At 39.5% G+C, this 12,926-nt stretch overlaps 1 protein-coding gene across 1 annotated transcript in view; it reads right to left on the bottom strand.

The window, feature by feature from the left end:
* The window catches only part of DGKI (diacylglycerol kinase, iota), a 481,484-nt gene that overhangs the window by 18,089 nt on the left and 450,469 nt on the right, over positions 1-12,926 (bottom strand). Inside the window, exons 30-31 of the mRNA XM_011995483.1 lie at positions 4,655-4,692; positions 360-480 (exon numbers count right to left, since the gene is read on the bottom strand). Of these exons, the coding sequence (XP_011850873.1) occupies positions 360-480; positions 4,655-4,692 (159 nt within the window). The remainder of the gene's footprint in view (positions 1-359; positions 481-4,654; positions 4,693-12,926) is intronic.

Below are 12,926 nucleotides of genomic sequence, written 5' to 3'. Positions count from 1 at the left end.
ATTAGGCAGGGAATCCCAACCCATTAATTTACAGAAGAGCTCTAGAGAAAATAAAGTGCACAATGCCAGGCTGCATTTATTTTTGTCCCCTATGTTAAAAAAAAGTAATTAGTCTGAAAAATAGCCTGTAAAGAACTTGGTATGAACACTGTTTCTATTAATTGCTTGGTTAGGATGGCCCATGTGTGTCACTGGTCTGCAACCATGACTGCCTCAAATAAGCAGGGGCAGTCGGCTAAAAGTTCGAGAGTATTTCTGCCATTCTGAAGACTGCCTGGATGAAGGGCATCTTAGAAAATGTAAAATGCAATGGATTTCACAGATAAGTGATCCTTGGTAAGTTCACTATGCCTACTCACCGTGGTCAAGGATATATTTCACAATCTCCCCGTTGCCGGTTTTAGCTGCGTAGTGAAGGAGTGAACAGTGGTCTGGTCCCTGAATTAGCAGACTGCCTCCATTTTTATAGCTTTCTATTAGCTGCAAGAGAGACATACAAAAAGAAGCTCAGGCAGAATCTGGAACAAGGATAATAGCTAACTGGTAATAAAATAAGAGTCATGTAGCAAACCACAATGTTTCTAGCCTCAGAGGACACAGAGAAAAGTCAAAAAGATGAAGTAACATTCCTGGACTGTGTTATCACTCACAGTGATGACCAGTGTCTCTTCTAACTCTGGAAAGAGTCTGTAGGTATTGAACAGGCTAGGGAAACTGAATCATGCTGAATTACTTTTTTCATTTATTTTCTGAGCACTGGTCTCTATGGTCTCTGTCTCAAGGGAGTGAGGGGTGGAGTAGAAAACAAAAGCCTCTCTTCGTTGGCTTAGCATTCTCTTGAGTGAAAGAGTAATTATGGCTATAAGCAGGAATACCTTGGTGACTGTAGCTAAGCTTTTTGCCCATGTCCTTCAGTTTCTCTTTAGTCTTATGAAACTATATACCAAATATCAAAGCTGCTTTGTCTCTCCTGTGTAAGATCACTGAATACAAGTATAGACTCATACGCATGCATGCATGCACGCACACGAACACACGCCTGGCTTCCTTCTTCATCCAGATCTGCAGCCGAGCCTGCAAACCTTGTGTTAATCACCCAACACATACCTAACAGGCTAGAGATGATGTACAGAGTGAGACCCAAAATGATTCAGAAAATGTAATAGTTTCTATGTGAGAGAAGACTGGAAAAAAAAAAAAAAAACAGAATTTTGTAGCCTGAGGATAAGGTGGCTAAATGAGGATATGGTCTAAGTTTATAAAATACTGAACATTACAGAAAATGTGAAGGAGTCCCTCATCTCCAAATTACAGTATATCAGGACAAGAGTGCCTACATGAAGCTTCTAATAGGTAATTTTAGGACAAATGAGAATTAAATAACCCAGCAGGTAATAAGCAAAATGAACACATTATCTTTTAAGAAGTTAGATGGCACACATTATAGATAATCAGACATCCCATAAGGTGAAAGAGCATAAATGACATAAATGCAAAGGATAAGTCCTAGTGTTCTATACCATTGTAGGATGACTATAGTTAATAATATATTAAATAGTTTTAAATAGCTAGAAGGAGGATGTTGAACATTCCCAACATAAAGAAATGATAAATGTGTGAGGTGTTGGATATGCTAATTACCCTGATCTGATCAGTGTATACTATATGTATCTAAACATCACTATGTACTCCATGAATATGTATAATCATTTGTCAATTAAAAATATTTTTTTAAAAAAAGAACGTAAATTCAGAGTTCACGTCTTCACTCAAATACATCCATAGAATTGTCATGTGCTAGATGTCAGGAAGATAAATACAATTCAGTCACTGTGCCCAAAGCCCTCACAGCCCATGGGGGAGACAGATAGGTAAAGAGTAACACAGTAATGGACAAGAACATCACAAATGTCTCAGAGAAGCACTAGGGAAGCATGAAGCAGGGGATGGAAAGAGCCATGGAAGACCTCCCAGGGCATGGATCAAAAGCAGTAGCTGAATGAAGGTAAGGAACATACGGGACTTCTATCCCTAAACTGGGGGGCAAGAGGGCAGGAAGAAGTAGCTAGCAACTTTCCACAAAAGTCTAAAAGGGAATCCTGTTCTGTTCAGCCACATTATCTTAAAATGACACTCCCTTTCTCTGTGGGGAGATCGACAAAGGATAACAGCATAGACCCAACCAAACCTGTTCAGGGTCAACTGCCTGGATCCTGACTTTCTGTGCTGTTTCTAGACACCGTGAACATTCAGTTAGTCCATGGGCATTTTTTGCAGCCCAGTTGTCCAGGAGCTATTTGTGACAGCCTTCACACAGGAGTGGCTCCAGAGACGTTCTGTTCACTAGTCTCTCGCTCTCTTTCTCTCCCTCCCTCTCTTTCTTTCTCTCCCTCTCCCTCTTGTACAAACACATACACATGTACCCAATTTAATACTTTATATATATTGCACTTTCTACTCAGAAGAAAGAAACAAAAGAAGTTGGAGAAGAGAAAGAGGGCATGAATATTTGAGAAGGAAAATAAAGAAAATATGTAAGAGAGAAAAAGTAAAACCTTAAGCCCTCAGCAAATACTCCATCTTTCAGTAAATAAGGTGTTATTGGCTAGGCGTGGTGGCTTATGCTTGTAATCCCAGTACTTTGGGAGGCTGAGGCAGGCAGATCACGAGGTCAGGAGATCAACACCATCCTGGCTAACACAGTAAAACCCTGTCTCTACTAAAAATACAAAAAATTAGCCGGGCATGGTGGCGGGCACCTGTAGTCCCAGCTACTCGGGAGGCTGAAGCAGGAGAATGGTGTGAACCCAGGAGGCAGAGGTTGCAGCGAGCCGAGATTGCACCACTGCACTCCAGCCTGGGCGACAGAGGGAGACTCCATCTTCAAAAAGAAAAACAAACAAACAAAAAATAATAAGATGTTATTAAGTCATGTTTTAGTCATTTAGACAAGAATTATAACAGAGAATGCATTAGGTTGGTGCAAAAATAATTGCAGTTTTTGTCACTGAAATGACAAAAACCGAATTACTTTTGCACCAACCTATAATAAGACAACCAGCTGGATATAGTGATTTCCCACATTGCAAATGATTCTCTATTTAAAAGTACAAAAAAAAGTGTGATAATAAACTCAGGATCCTGGGAAATCAGTTGCCTAATCTGAAAGCATATAGAAAATAAAATGGAAGGGTTTCAAATGTACAGTGCTTTGCCAAATTTTCTGGTGTAGAAACCCACCAGGGGCAGGAATCAATTATATTCATGCCTTTGTTTCCCACAAAACCTAATGGAAGGCCGTGCACAGACTACAGGATGGTATGGGCTTAATCCACTGGTAAGAAACGGCACTGAACTCATCAATATACTGCTTGGAGAGCACTCTTCTGAGTAACAATTTCTACTGACACTATGATCTGTGCAGTGGCACAGGCACTATTTTCAGGATTACGTGCCTAAAGGGGGCAGCTGATCAAGATGTTTGCAACATTTTCTCCATTTGTTTTCTTCTAGTAACCTGTTGAAAAATGTAGCATAGGTGTCCTTCAGTTTCTCCAACAGATGTGCCTAAAAAAAAGTTATGTCTGAGGGTAGGACTTTTCAGCTTTCTCTTAGGGCTATTGGTTCCTCAATCTGCAATGGCACCTTACTCCACAGGCTGAGGAATCAGGCGTAGCCTCTGCCTTCAGGCAGCTGTCATTATTACAGAGCAGATCAGTTCCAGCAGGGGGTTTGCAGGGGCATATGGGAAGTCATGAGCCTGATGCCTGAAAATGATGTGGGACCAAAAATAACTTTAGAATATTCATAGATGATGTTTATATTATATAACAAATATTTGTATTTCCACCATGTTTAGCGATTAAAAAAACACAGATCTACACTATCAGAATATTAATAAAATAGCTAACATTTTAGAGCCCCTTCCATGTAATAGGAACAGTCTTGAGAGCTTTCTATGTATTATTACATTAATTCCTCATGACAATCCAAAGAGAGAGGTAATATTATTCCATTTTACTAATGAAAAAACTAAGGCACAGAGAGAATTAAATAATTACACGAAATCACACAGACAGTGTAAGGCAGAGCCAAGATCCGAACTCAGAAAGTCTGACTTCAGATTTTACATTCACCCTCAGGGCAGTGGTGACTGCTTCCTTCCTTCTGAACAAACTCACCAGAAAACATAAGCACAAATTAAACTGTTCCAAGTGGATCAGGGTTCTTGTTTGACTAACTATGATCCCCAAAGTATAAAACCATAAAAAGGAAAGATTAACCTCTGACCTGAAGAATGCATTTCTGAGTGTTGTCCAGGTAATTCTTACAGATGCATTCATTTCAATACCTGCCTGAAAGGAAATCTTTAAATTCTTCGAATGTCAGCTTCCAGAGGGCAGGCACACTGTGCACACTGTGCACACTGCATCCTGGGGACATGCAGTTCATTTTAAGTAACTGAGACAAGTACCCTGGTGCTCTTGAACACCCTCTCTGCTCAGTTCTCAAAAGAACATCTTGCCTCTTCTATTCAGCCAGTGCAAGCACGGGGATGATAAGTGATAGATGGAAACACAGAAATTTGGTGAGGAGTGATGTTGTTTTCAAGTTCTTAAAGCATTGCCAAAGATTTGGTAGGAAGATATCTTACCTTCATAAGATCACCAGCTATTACCGCCTGCAAGATTGCTGTGAAAGACAAGAGAGAGATGTCCTATTAGTAGAAGACCCTCTCATTAAAATATTACACAAAGTTGGATCCATATTTGGGATAAGTACTCTACATTTGGGGCAGGAATCAGAGAAGGAAAATATCTTAGTCAAACCGACTGAGGCCCCCTCTGTAGCCCTTCCCCACCCAGGTACCCATTCCATGCATCCTTCTAGAGCCCATGTGTGCCCCCTCCAGCCTTGGTACAGTAAATATTTAAAAAATTGGAGTCACATCAATTGGGTTCAAATCTCAACTCTGACGCTTTAAGAGCAGGACACTGGGCTAATCATTTAACCCCTCTGAGCCTCAGTTTCCACATTTGTAAAAGAGCAGGTTTAAACTTAGTAGGGTTCATGAAGTCCTATGAATGTTCCTAACCCAGCCACGGATGCAGAGTAAGTGCCTAATCATGATTGCACTTGCTTCCTTCTTTCTAGTTCCTTCTACTTTGATCTCCTGTGATTTAAGCAATCACCAGTCTTTTTGTGTGTTTTGTGGTGATAGATAAATACCTATTGGTATGAATATTAGGAGGACTGGAGACAGCAAAGAGGAATCAAGTCTATTTTAACTGTGTTCTTGAGGAAAAAACCATGTTTGGCATATAATTTACTGATGATTTTTATGGAAAAAAGCCTAGAGGTAATAGGTAACTTAAACTACTTTTAAGAATATGTAGCCTTAGGGGAAAAAAATAGATGTGTCTAATGATTCGTGCACCTTATGTGGGGTGTAGAAGAGGAATGAGAGGCTGGGCACGGTGGCTCACGCCTGTAATCCCAGTACTTTGTGAAGCCAAGGCGGGTGGATCATTCGAGGTCAGGAGTTCAAGACCAGCTTGGCCAACATAGTAGACCCCATCTCTACTAAAAATACAAAAATTAGCTGGCATGTTGGCACACCTGTAATCCCAGCTACTTGGGAGGCTGAGGCAGGAGAATTGCTTGAATTCGAGAGGCAGAGTTGCAGTGAGCCAAGATTGCACCACTGCCCTCCTGCTCAGGCAACAGAGTGAGACTCCATCTCAAAAAAAAAAAATCATCTTTATTTTAGATTCAGGAGATGCATGTGCAGGTTTGTTACAAGGATATATTGCATGGTGCTGAGGTTTGAGCTTCTATTGATCCCAACACCCAGAGAGTGAACATAGTGCCCAACAGGAGGTTTTATAGCCCTTGTCCCCCTCCCCCTCTCCTTCTAGAGTTCCCAGTATCTATTGCTCCCATCTCTGTGTCCATGAGTACCCAAGATTTAGCTCTCACTTACAAGTAAGAACATGTGATACTTGGTTTTCTGTTTCTGCATTAATTCACTTAGGATAATGGTCTTCAGTTGCACCCATGTTGTTACAAAGGACATGATTTCATTTTTTTTATGACTATGTAGTATTCCATGGTGTATATGTACCACATTTTCTTTATCTACTCCACTGCTGATAGGCACCTATGTTGATTCCATGTCTTTACTCCTGTAAATAGTACTAAGATGAACAGTGAGTACATGTGTCTTTTTGGTAGGATGATTACTTTTCCTTTAGGTATATAGCCAGTAATGGGATTGCTGGGTCGAATGGTAGTTCTGCTTTAAGTTCTTTGAGAAATCTCCAAACTGCTTTCCACAGTGGCTAAACTAATTTAAATTTCTAACAACAGTGTATAAGCATTCCCTTTTCTCCACAGCCTCGCCAACATCTGTTATTTTTTGACTTTCAAAAAATAGATTTTAAGGCTTTAAAGTCACAAAGTTTTAGAAGGAAAATAATTTAAATGTATTTTGCAAAGTGATATTTTATTCCTATTTGAGTAGTCTCTCATACAGAGTTAGCCAAAAGTGCTGTATCATGCATTAAATTACATGGAGTCCCCAGCTGTCACAGAGCAAAACCCCCAAAGCTTTTATATTGAGTATTTATGAGTCCTGGGTGTGCAGATGCAAAGGACCGTAAGAATGTTAAACTCGTTCACTGGCCCTGGGCTGAGTGCCTTCCCTTTGACCAAAGCTGAAGCCTTGGAAATTTATGGAAATGATGAGGGCTACTTGAACATCAGAGGAAAAAGAAGGTAGGAAGAAGAGAAGAATGGAGAAAAAAGGAGAACAGAAAAGAGAGAAGAAAAGTTCCTCGCCACAACAAGCTATAAGCAGCATCCTCTTTGCATTCCCCTGTGAACCGTAGCATATTGCTTTGCACATTGTAGGAGAATACCAATTAATTGTTGAACTGACTGAAAAGAAAACAAAGAGAGAAAAGGAGAAGAAAAAAAGAGATGAAGATAAGAGAAAGGGAATTAATAAAGTGTTTTAAAAAAATCCTATGAAAACATGGTGTCTTACTCTTCACTTTATAAATGTCTACAGTGGAGTTTAAAGTAAGTTAATTCTCTTGAGGTATAGTGGCCCAAATCAGCACCATAATACAGACCCTGTGTGAGCCTGTGTCCAGTGCCCTCAGTGAGTTCATCATGCACAGAACTCTACTAGGCTCTGCAAGGCCTATAGGCAGGGAAAAAAACCACTGTTGTCAGGTTTGTAATGTGAAAAAGGCTCTCAAGTGGAGTCTAATTCTAATCACTACAATTTATTGGACACATAAATTTTGGAAGTTATTCAGTTGTTTTGAACCAATTCTCTCATTTACAAATGAGGTTAGCAGCTGCACTGCTCACCTCTCAGTAGTTAGGATAAAAATTTTAAAGTGTTTTATAAATAGATATGTTATATAAACAGAAGGCACAGTTTTCAGTATTTTGTGACTGCACATAAGTACATGAAAAAGACATATGGACCTTCAGAAGGAGCCTACCAATAAGGGTAAAATTGGCATGTGAAGTTGGGCAGACATATGCCTGTTAATATAGAATCCATCAGATTAGAAGCACAGATAAATGAGCCAAGGATATGGTGTTTAACAAAAACCCTGCATTGAAGGACAGGGAAGGAGAGGCTGGAGAAAGTAAAGTCAGTCCTTCATATCTGCAGGTTCCACATCTGTATGTTCAACCAATCTCACATTGAAAACATTCAAATAATAATAATAATACAGTAAAAAATACTATAAATTTTAAAAATACAGTATAACAACTATTTACATAGAGCATTTGCATTATATTAGGTATTATAAGTAATCTGAAGATGACTTGAAGTGTACAGGAGGATGTGCATAGGTTACACACAAATACTGAGCTATATTAAATCAGGGACTTGAGCATCTGTAGATTTTGGTATCTGCAAGGGGTCCTGGAACTAATCCCCCCCAGACACTGAGTAACAGTTGTATTAGCAATCACAGGTCCAGGAAAACAAATCAGTCTGGACTTTAATACTATAGGATGTTCTCCTGACTGAAGTAGAATGTCCCTGATGGGAGAGAAGCAAGGTTAGGAAAGTTGCATGAGGGCGCACTTAATGCAAAGCCTTGTAACACACACAGAAGTTCAAAACATAGCCTCTGTTCTTGGCCAGACATGGTGGCTCACGCCTGTAATCCCAGCACTTTGGGAGGCTAAGGCGGGTGGATCATGAGGTCAGGAGTTCAAGACCAACCTGGCCAAGATGGTGAAACCCTGTCTCTACTAAAAATAAAAATAAAAATAAATTAGCCAGGTGTGGTGGTGGGCACCCATAATCCCAGCTACGCAGGAGGCCAAGGCAGAGAATTGCTTGAACCTGGTAGGCGGAGGTTGCAGTGAGCCGAGATTATGCCACTGCACTCCAGCCTAAGCCACAGAGCGAGACTCTGTCTCAAAACCAACCAACAAACAAAACAACAACAACAACAAAATAGCTTATGTTCTCAAGACTGTATTGAAACATTTGTCAGAATTTAAAAGTTAATAAAAAGAGAGAGAGAAAAACAGAGAAAGGAGAAAGGAAACAGAAAAGGAAAGAAAAATGAATTAATTAACTGAAAGCATTTATGTAATAAAATTTGGTGCATGTAAGCAATAAAGCAAGATGATGAAAAAACTCCCCAGGACAAAGGCTATTTAAGGATCACTAAATATATAAGTCAATAAAAATAGGACAGTCTGGGTAAAACTCTTGACTAGGTGTGGAGTTCATAGAAGGCTTCCTGAAGCAGGTGAAGTTTAAGCTGACTCTTCTATGATACATAGATTAATTAACAAAGAAGATTTGAAAAATTCTTGCAAGATGAAGGAAGGATGTGAAGAAAGAGATAATGGTAAGTCATGGTGTCTGAGGGAATCTGCAAAGAGCTTTGTGTTGTCACATCTGAGGTGGAGAGTAGTCTCAGGTAACGCGATCCAAGGTTTCACAGGAACCACTCCAGGCAGTGAGTCTGACACCAAGATAAGGCACTTAAATTTTATTCTCCTGGTGATGAGAAGCTATTGAAGAGCTAAAAGCAAACCAGGAGAGCATATAAATGTCCTTAAGCATGTCAGTGTGAGTCTGCTTCTCCCCCTCTGGAAACAGTTAAGTTCCCACTGTTCGCTCCTTTTCTCCCCATAGCCAACACTACAGCCTCTTTCAACTTCTACCCCATATCATTCACAAGCATTGTTATTTATGTTTTTTGGTTTCCAACAGCCTCCCAGTTTGAAGTCCCCTTGAATAGGTAGAAGATCATATGACAGAATCATAACCATGAATAATTTCCAATTGTACTGGATGTGGAAAGCATGAATATTTATTTTCAGTCAAGCAATATACCCAAGGGTAGCTATTATGCAAACATTATTAGAAACAAGGCTCACTTCTCTTTCCTGATTAATGTCCTTCCCTATGAACACTGTTGTTGAAGATTTCCTCCACATAAAAAGAGCCTGAATCTATTATTATTCAACTCCAGATAATAACCTTCTGAAGGATTGAGCTTAAAAACAAATAACGAGTTGTTGTGATTATAATATTATTCTTCATAGTTTCTTGAGCTCTGAGCTTGTCTTCTTACCTTTCTCAAAACTCCTTCATACTAAGGAACCAATACTCCAAAATCCAAAGAAGCAGGGAAAGTCAAGTTGCTAATGGACATAAAAGTTGTTAAGTATGTGAATAATAAGTTTCCTGGAAAACTAAATCACAGAAATTTATGAAGACAGGAATGTAAGGGGATAGGGAACTGAGAAATTTTTCATTTTTACAGGTTAGAAGTTGAATCATTACTTCATAGGAAATGGTTTATTTTTCTTTCTATGCTGTACCTTCAAATAAATTGTTGTCCAGTACACATACCGAGACGGAAAGCTGGGACTAAGAAGTCAAGACTTTCAGGAAGGAACTGCCGTCTTCCTTCTCACAGCCTCTCTTAAGCCTGGGCTCCCAAGAGTCTGGATATGCTCAGACATCCATGTGTAGAAGGAAGAGATGGCTTCTATCATGTGGAATCGTGCTGTGATTTGAATGTCTGTATCCCTCCAAAATTCACGTTGAAACTTAATCCCCAGTGTGGTATTAAGAGGTGGGGCCTTTTAGGAAGTGATTAAGTCACGAAGAGTTCACCCTCATGAAGGAAATCAATGCCCTTCTAAAAGCCTTGAGAGAGCTGCCTGGACTTTCTCTCTCTTTCACCATGTGAGGACACAGTCTTCATTTCTATTCGCTTTCCCATTATGCGAGGATGCAGCAAGAGCTTGCCATCTTTGAAACAGAGTAATTTGCTAGCACCTTGATCTTGGTCTTCCCAGAATCCAGAACCATGAGAAATAAATTTCTATTATTTATACATGATCCAGTCTAAGATATTTTGTCCTAGCAGCACAAACAGTCTAAGATCCCCACCTGTTCCCACCATGCCAGGCCCCGTTTGAGGCAGTAAGAAGGCAGTAATGTACAACACAAAACGTCATCATGGAGTTACATTTTGGCAAGAAGTACAAAACAAAATCCAGCTTATTATTAGGAAGCGATATGCCATAATTGAGTCTACATTCAGACTTCCTGGGTTTAAGCCCTGTGAGTGCCACTAACTGCTATGACCTTGGGCAAGTTAGTTTACCAAGCTCCAGTTCTATCAGTGGAAAAATAAAAAAGCAGTTCCTTTGAGGCTCTGCCTTGCAAATAAGCTCAAGGTACAGAGAACCTAATCATTAAGGTACCTGGACATCTGCCGAGAGCAACAGGGAGTACTGATGTTTTTAGCCCCATTACACAGAAAAAGAATTATCTTAGACTAAGGTAGAATTTGGCATATGACTACTTCTGAAGGGATGGCTTAAGGTTGTAATTATTGCTGTGCAGAAGAAAATACTGGGGAATAAAAAGTATACAGAACTTGGCAAAGCCATATATATATTTGTGATTCTCAATAAAGCAACTGAAATAACTACATTGTTACATACAAAATAGAATCACAACTCTGGGGGTGCAGCCCAGTGGTACAGCATTTGACTACAAAATAGAATCACAACTCTGAGCACTTATGTCTATTTTTTAAAAGTTTAATCTTTCATATTCAGTTATTTTTTAGTTTTAAAAATAATGTCCTATTACCAAATTGTTGCCTGTCCATAGTAGCAGTCATCTAACTCTTTTTTTCTAAAATTATAGAAGAAAAAAATAAAAGTAAATATAAAAACTGCTAAACAAAGAACGGCTTGTAGAGATGTAGGGAAAAACATCAGTTGATTCATTGAGAATCATAAATATATCTAGCTTTGCCAAGTTCTGTGAACTTTTACTCCTAAATATTTTCATGTGCAAAGCAAGAGTCACGACCCTCAACTCTTTCTTGAGGAGTAATAATACTCTACTTTGTAGAGCTGTATTTGGTCTTAGTCTAATCTTTCATTTCATAGATGAGGAAAGTAGGGCTTGAGATCTGAACTGACCTCTGCAGGATCACACAGATTAGTCAGCAATCCAGCTGAGAGACAAAGGACTCTTGTTTCATTTACTTGCTGCCTCCCTTCCCCAAGTCTGAGTTTCTTCCACTATACAATGTTTTTCTCCTTTGTTTAACTTGGAGCAGGACAGCCAAAAATGAAAATAAATAACCCCCGGAAAAAGTCGCATGAATGCATGACATACAAAATGAAGTTAAAGTAAATTTACAGTTTTAAGTCCCAACTTTTTGTGTGTGCCAGCAGAGACACAATCCATGGCAAATGTGCCACAAATAATTCTCTTGATCTTATCATGACTGAAGTCTTCATAGTTTGCCTTTATTCAATCCATTACTTCTTGCGTGGCCACCAGATAGCTTATACCATAGCTGCCCAATAGCTCACTCTCTGAGATACATATTTCTGCATAGCTTTTCCTGTATTTACATTATCAGAAACATTCTGTCCAATTTTTCTACTTTGTGAGCAGCCAGCCATGGTACATGAGCAACAAACTGTGAAAGCTCAGTTCACACACACAAAAAATGAAATTTAGTATAATCGTTAAACATAGCAAAGGTAATCTAACACACATTCACTGGTATGGATGACCACTGTGAATTATGCTAATGAGGCATAAATGGGAAGCAGCTCAAGAAAAATGAGTGTAATTAATATTATTTTACATAGGCATACTGAATAAGTCCAAGATGAGATGAGAAAAAGAAGGAATTATATACATATTTAAAGACCACTGTATTTTCATCTAGTCCTAGAACACCTTTTCACAATCAGTAAAAAGATATGTGACAAATTATTTGTTATAATAAAAGTTAAAATACTGAAGGTTTTTAACATATTAGAACAGATTTAAGATTATTCTTCAAATGAAATGCAACTCTGTATCAACTATTATTGCATAGCAAAATATATGGCTTAAAACCCAATTATTTATTTTGCTCAAAAATCTGCATTTGGGGCAGGGTTCTGTAGAGACAGTTTGTCTTTGTTACACCTGGCAGCAGTTGGAGCTGTTCCACTAAGAGCTGAAAGATCCACTTTAAATATGATCAGACACATGGCTAGTAACTAGGTACTGGTATGGGCTGGAAGTCTTGGTTCCTCTCATGTGGGATTCCTGGGCTTCCCGTGTGCTGCTTGGGCTTTCTCATAAGATGGTGGCTGGGGGCCGGGCGCGGTGGCTCAAGCCTGTAATCCCAGCACTTTGGGAGGCCGAGATGGGCGAATCACGAGGTCAGGAGATCGAGACCATCCTGGCTTACATGGTGAAACCCCGTCTCTACTAAAAAATACAAAAAACTAGCTGGGCGTGGTGGCAGGTGCCTGTAATCCCAGCTACTCGGGAGGCTGAGGCAGGAGAATGGCGTGAACCCGGGAGGCGGAGCTTGCAGTGAGCTGAGATCCGG

Source organism: Mandrillus leucophaeus, unplaced genomic scaffold (assembly GCF_000951045.1).
Source record: "Mandrillus leucophaeus isolate KB7577 unplaced genomic scaffold, Mleu.le_1.0 Scaffold49, whole genome shotgun sequence".
Taxonomy (NCBI): Eukaryota; Metazoa; Chordata; class Mammalia; order Primates; family Cercopithecidae; genus Mandrillus; species Mandrillus leucophaeus.
The sequence above is the reverse complement of the archived record's forward strand: the minus strand, read 5'-3'. Positions and strand labels throughout refer to the sequence as shown.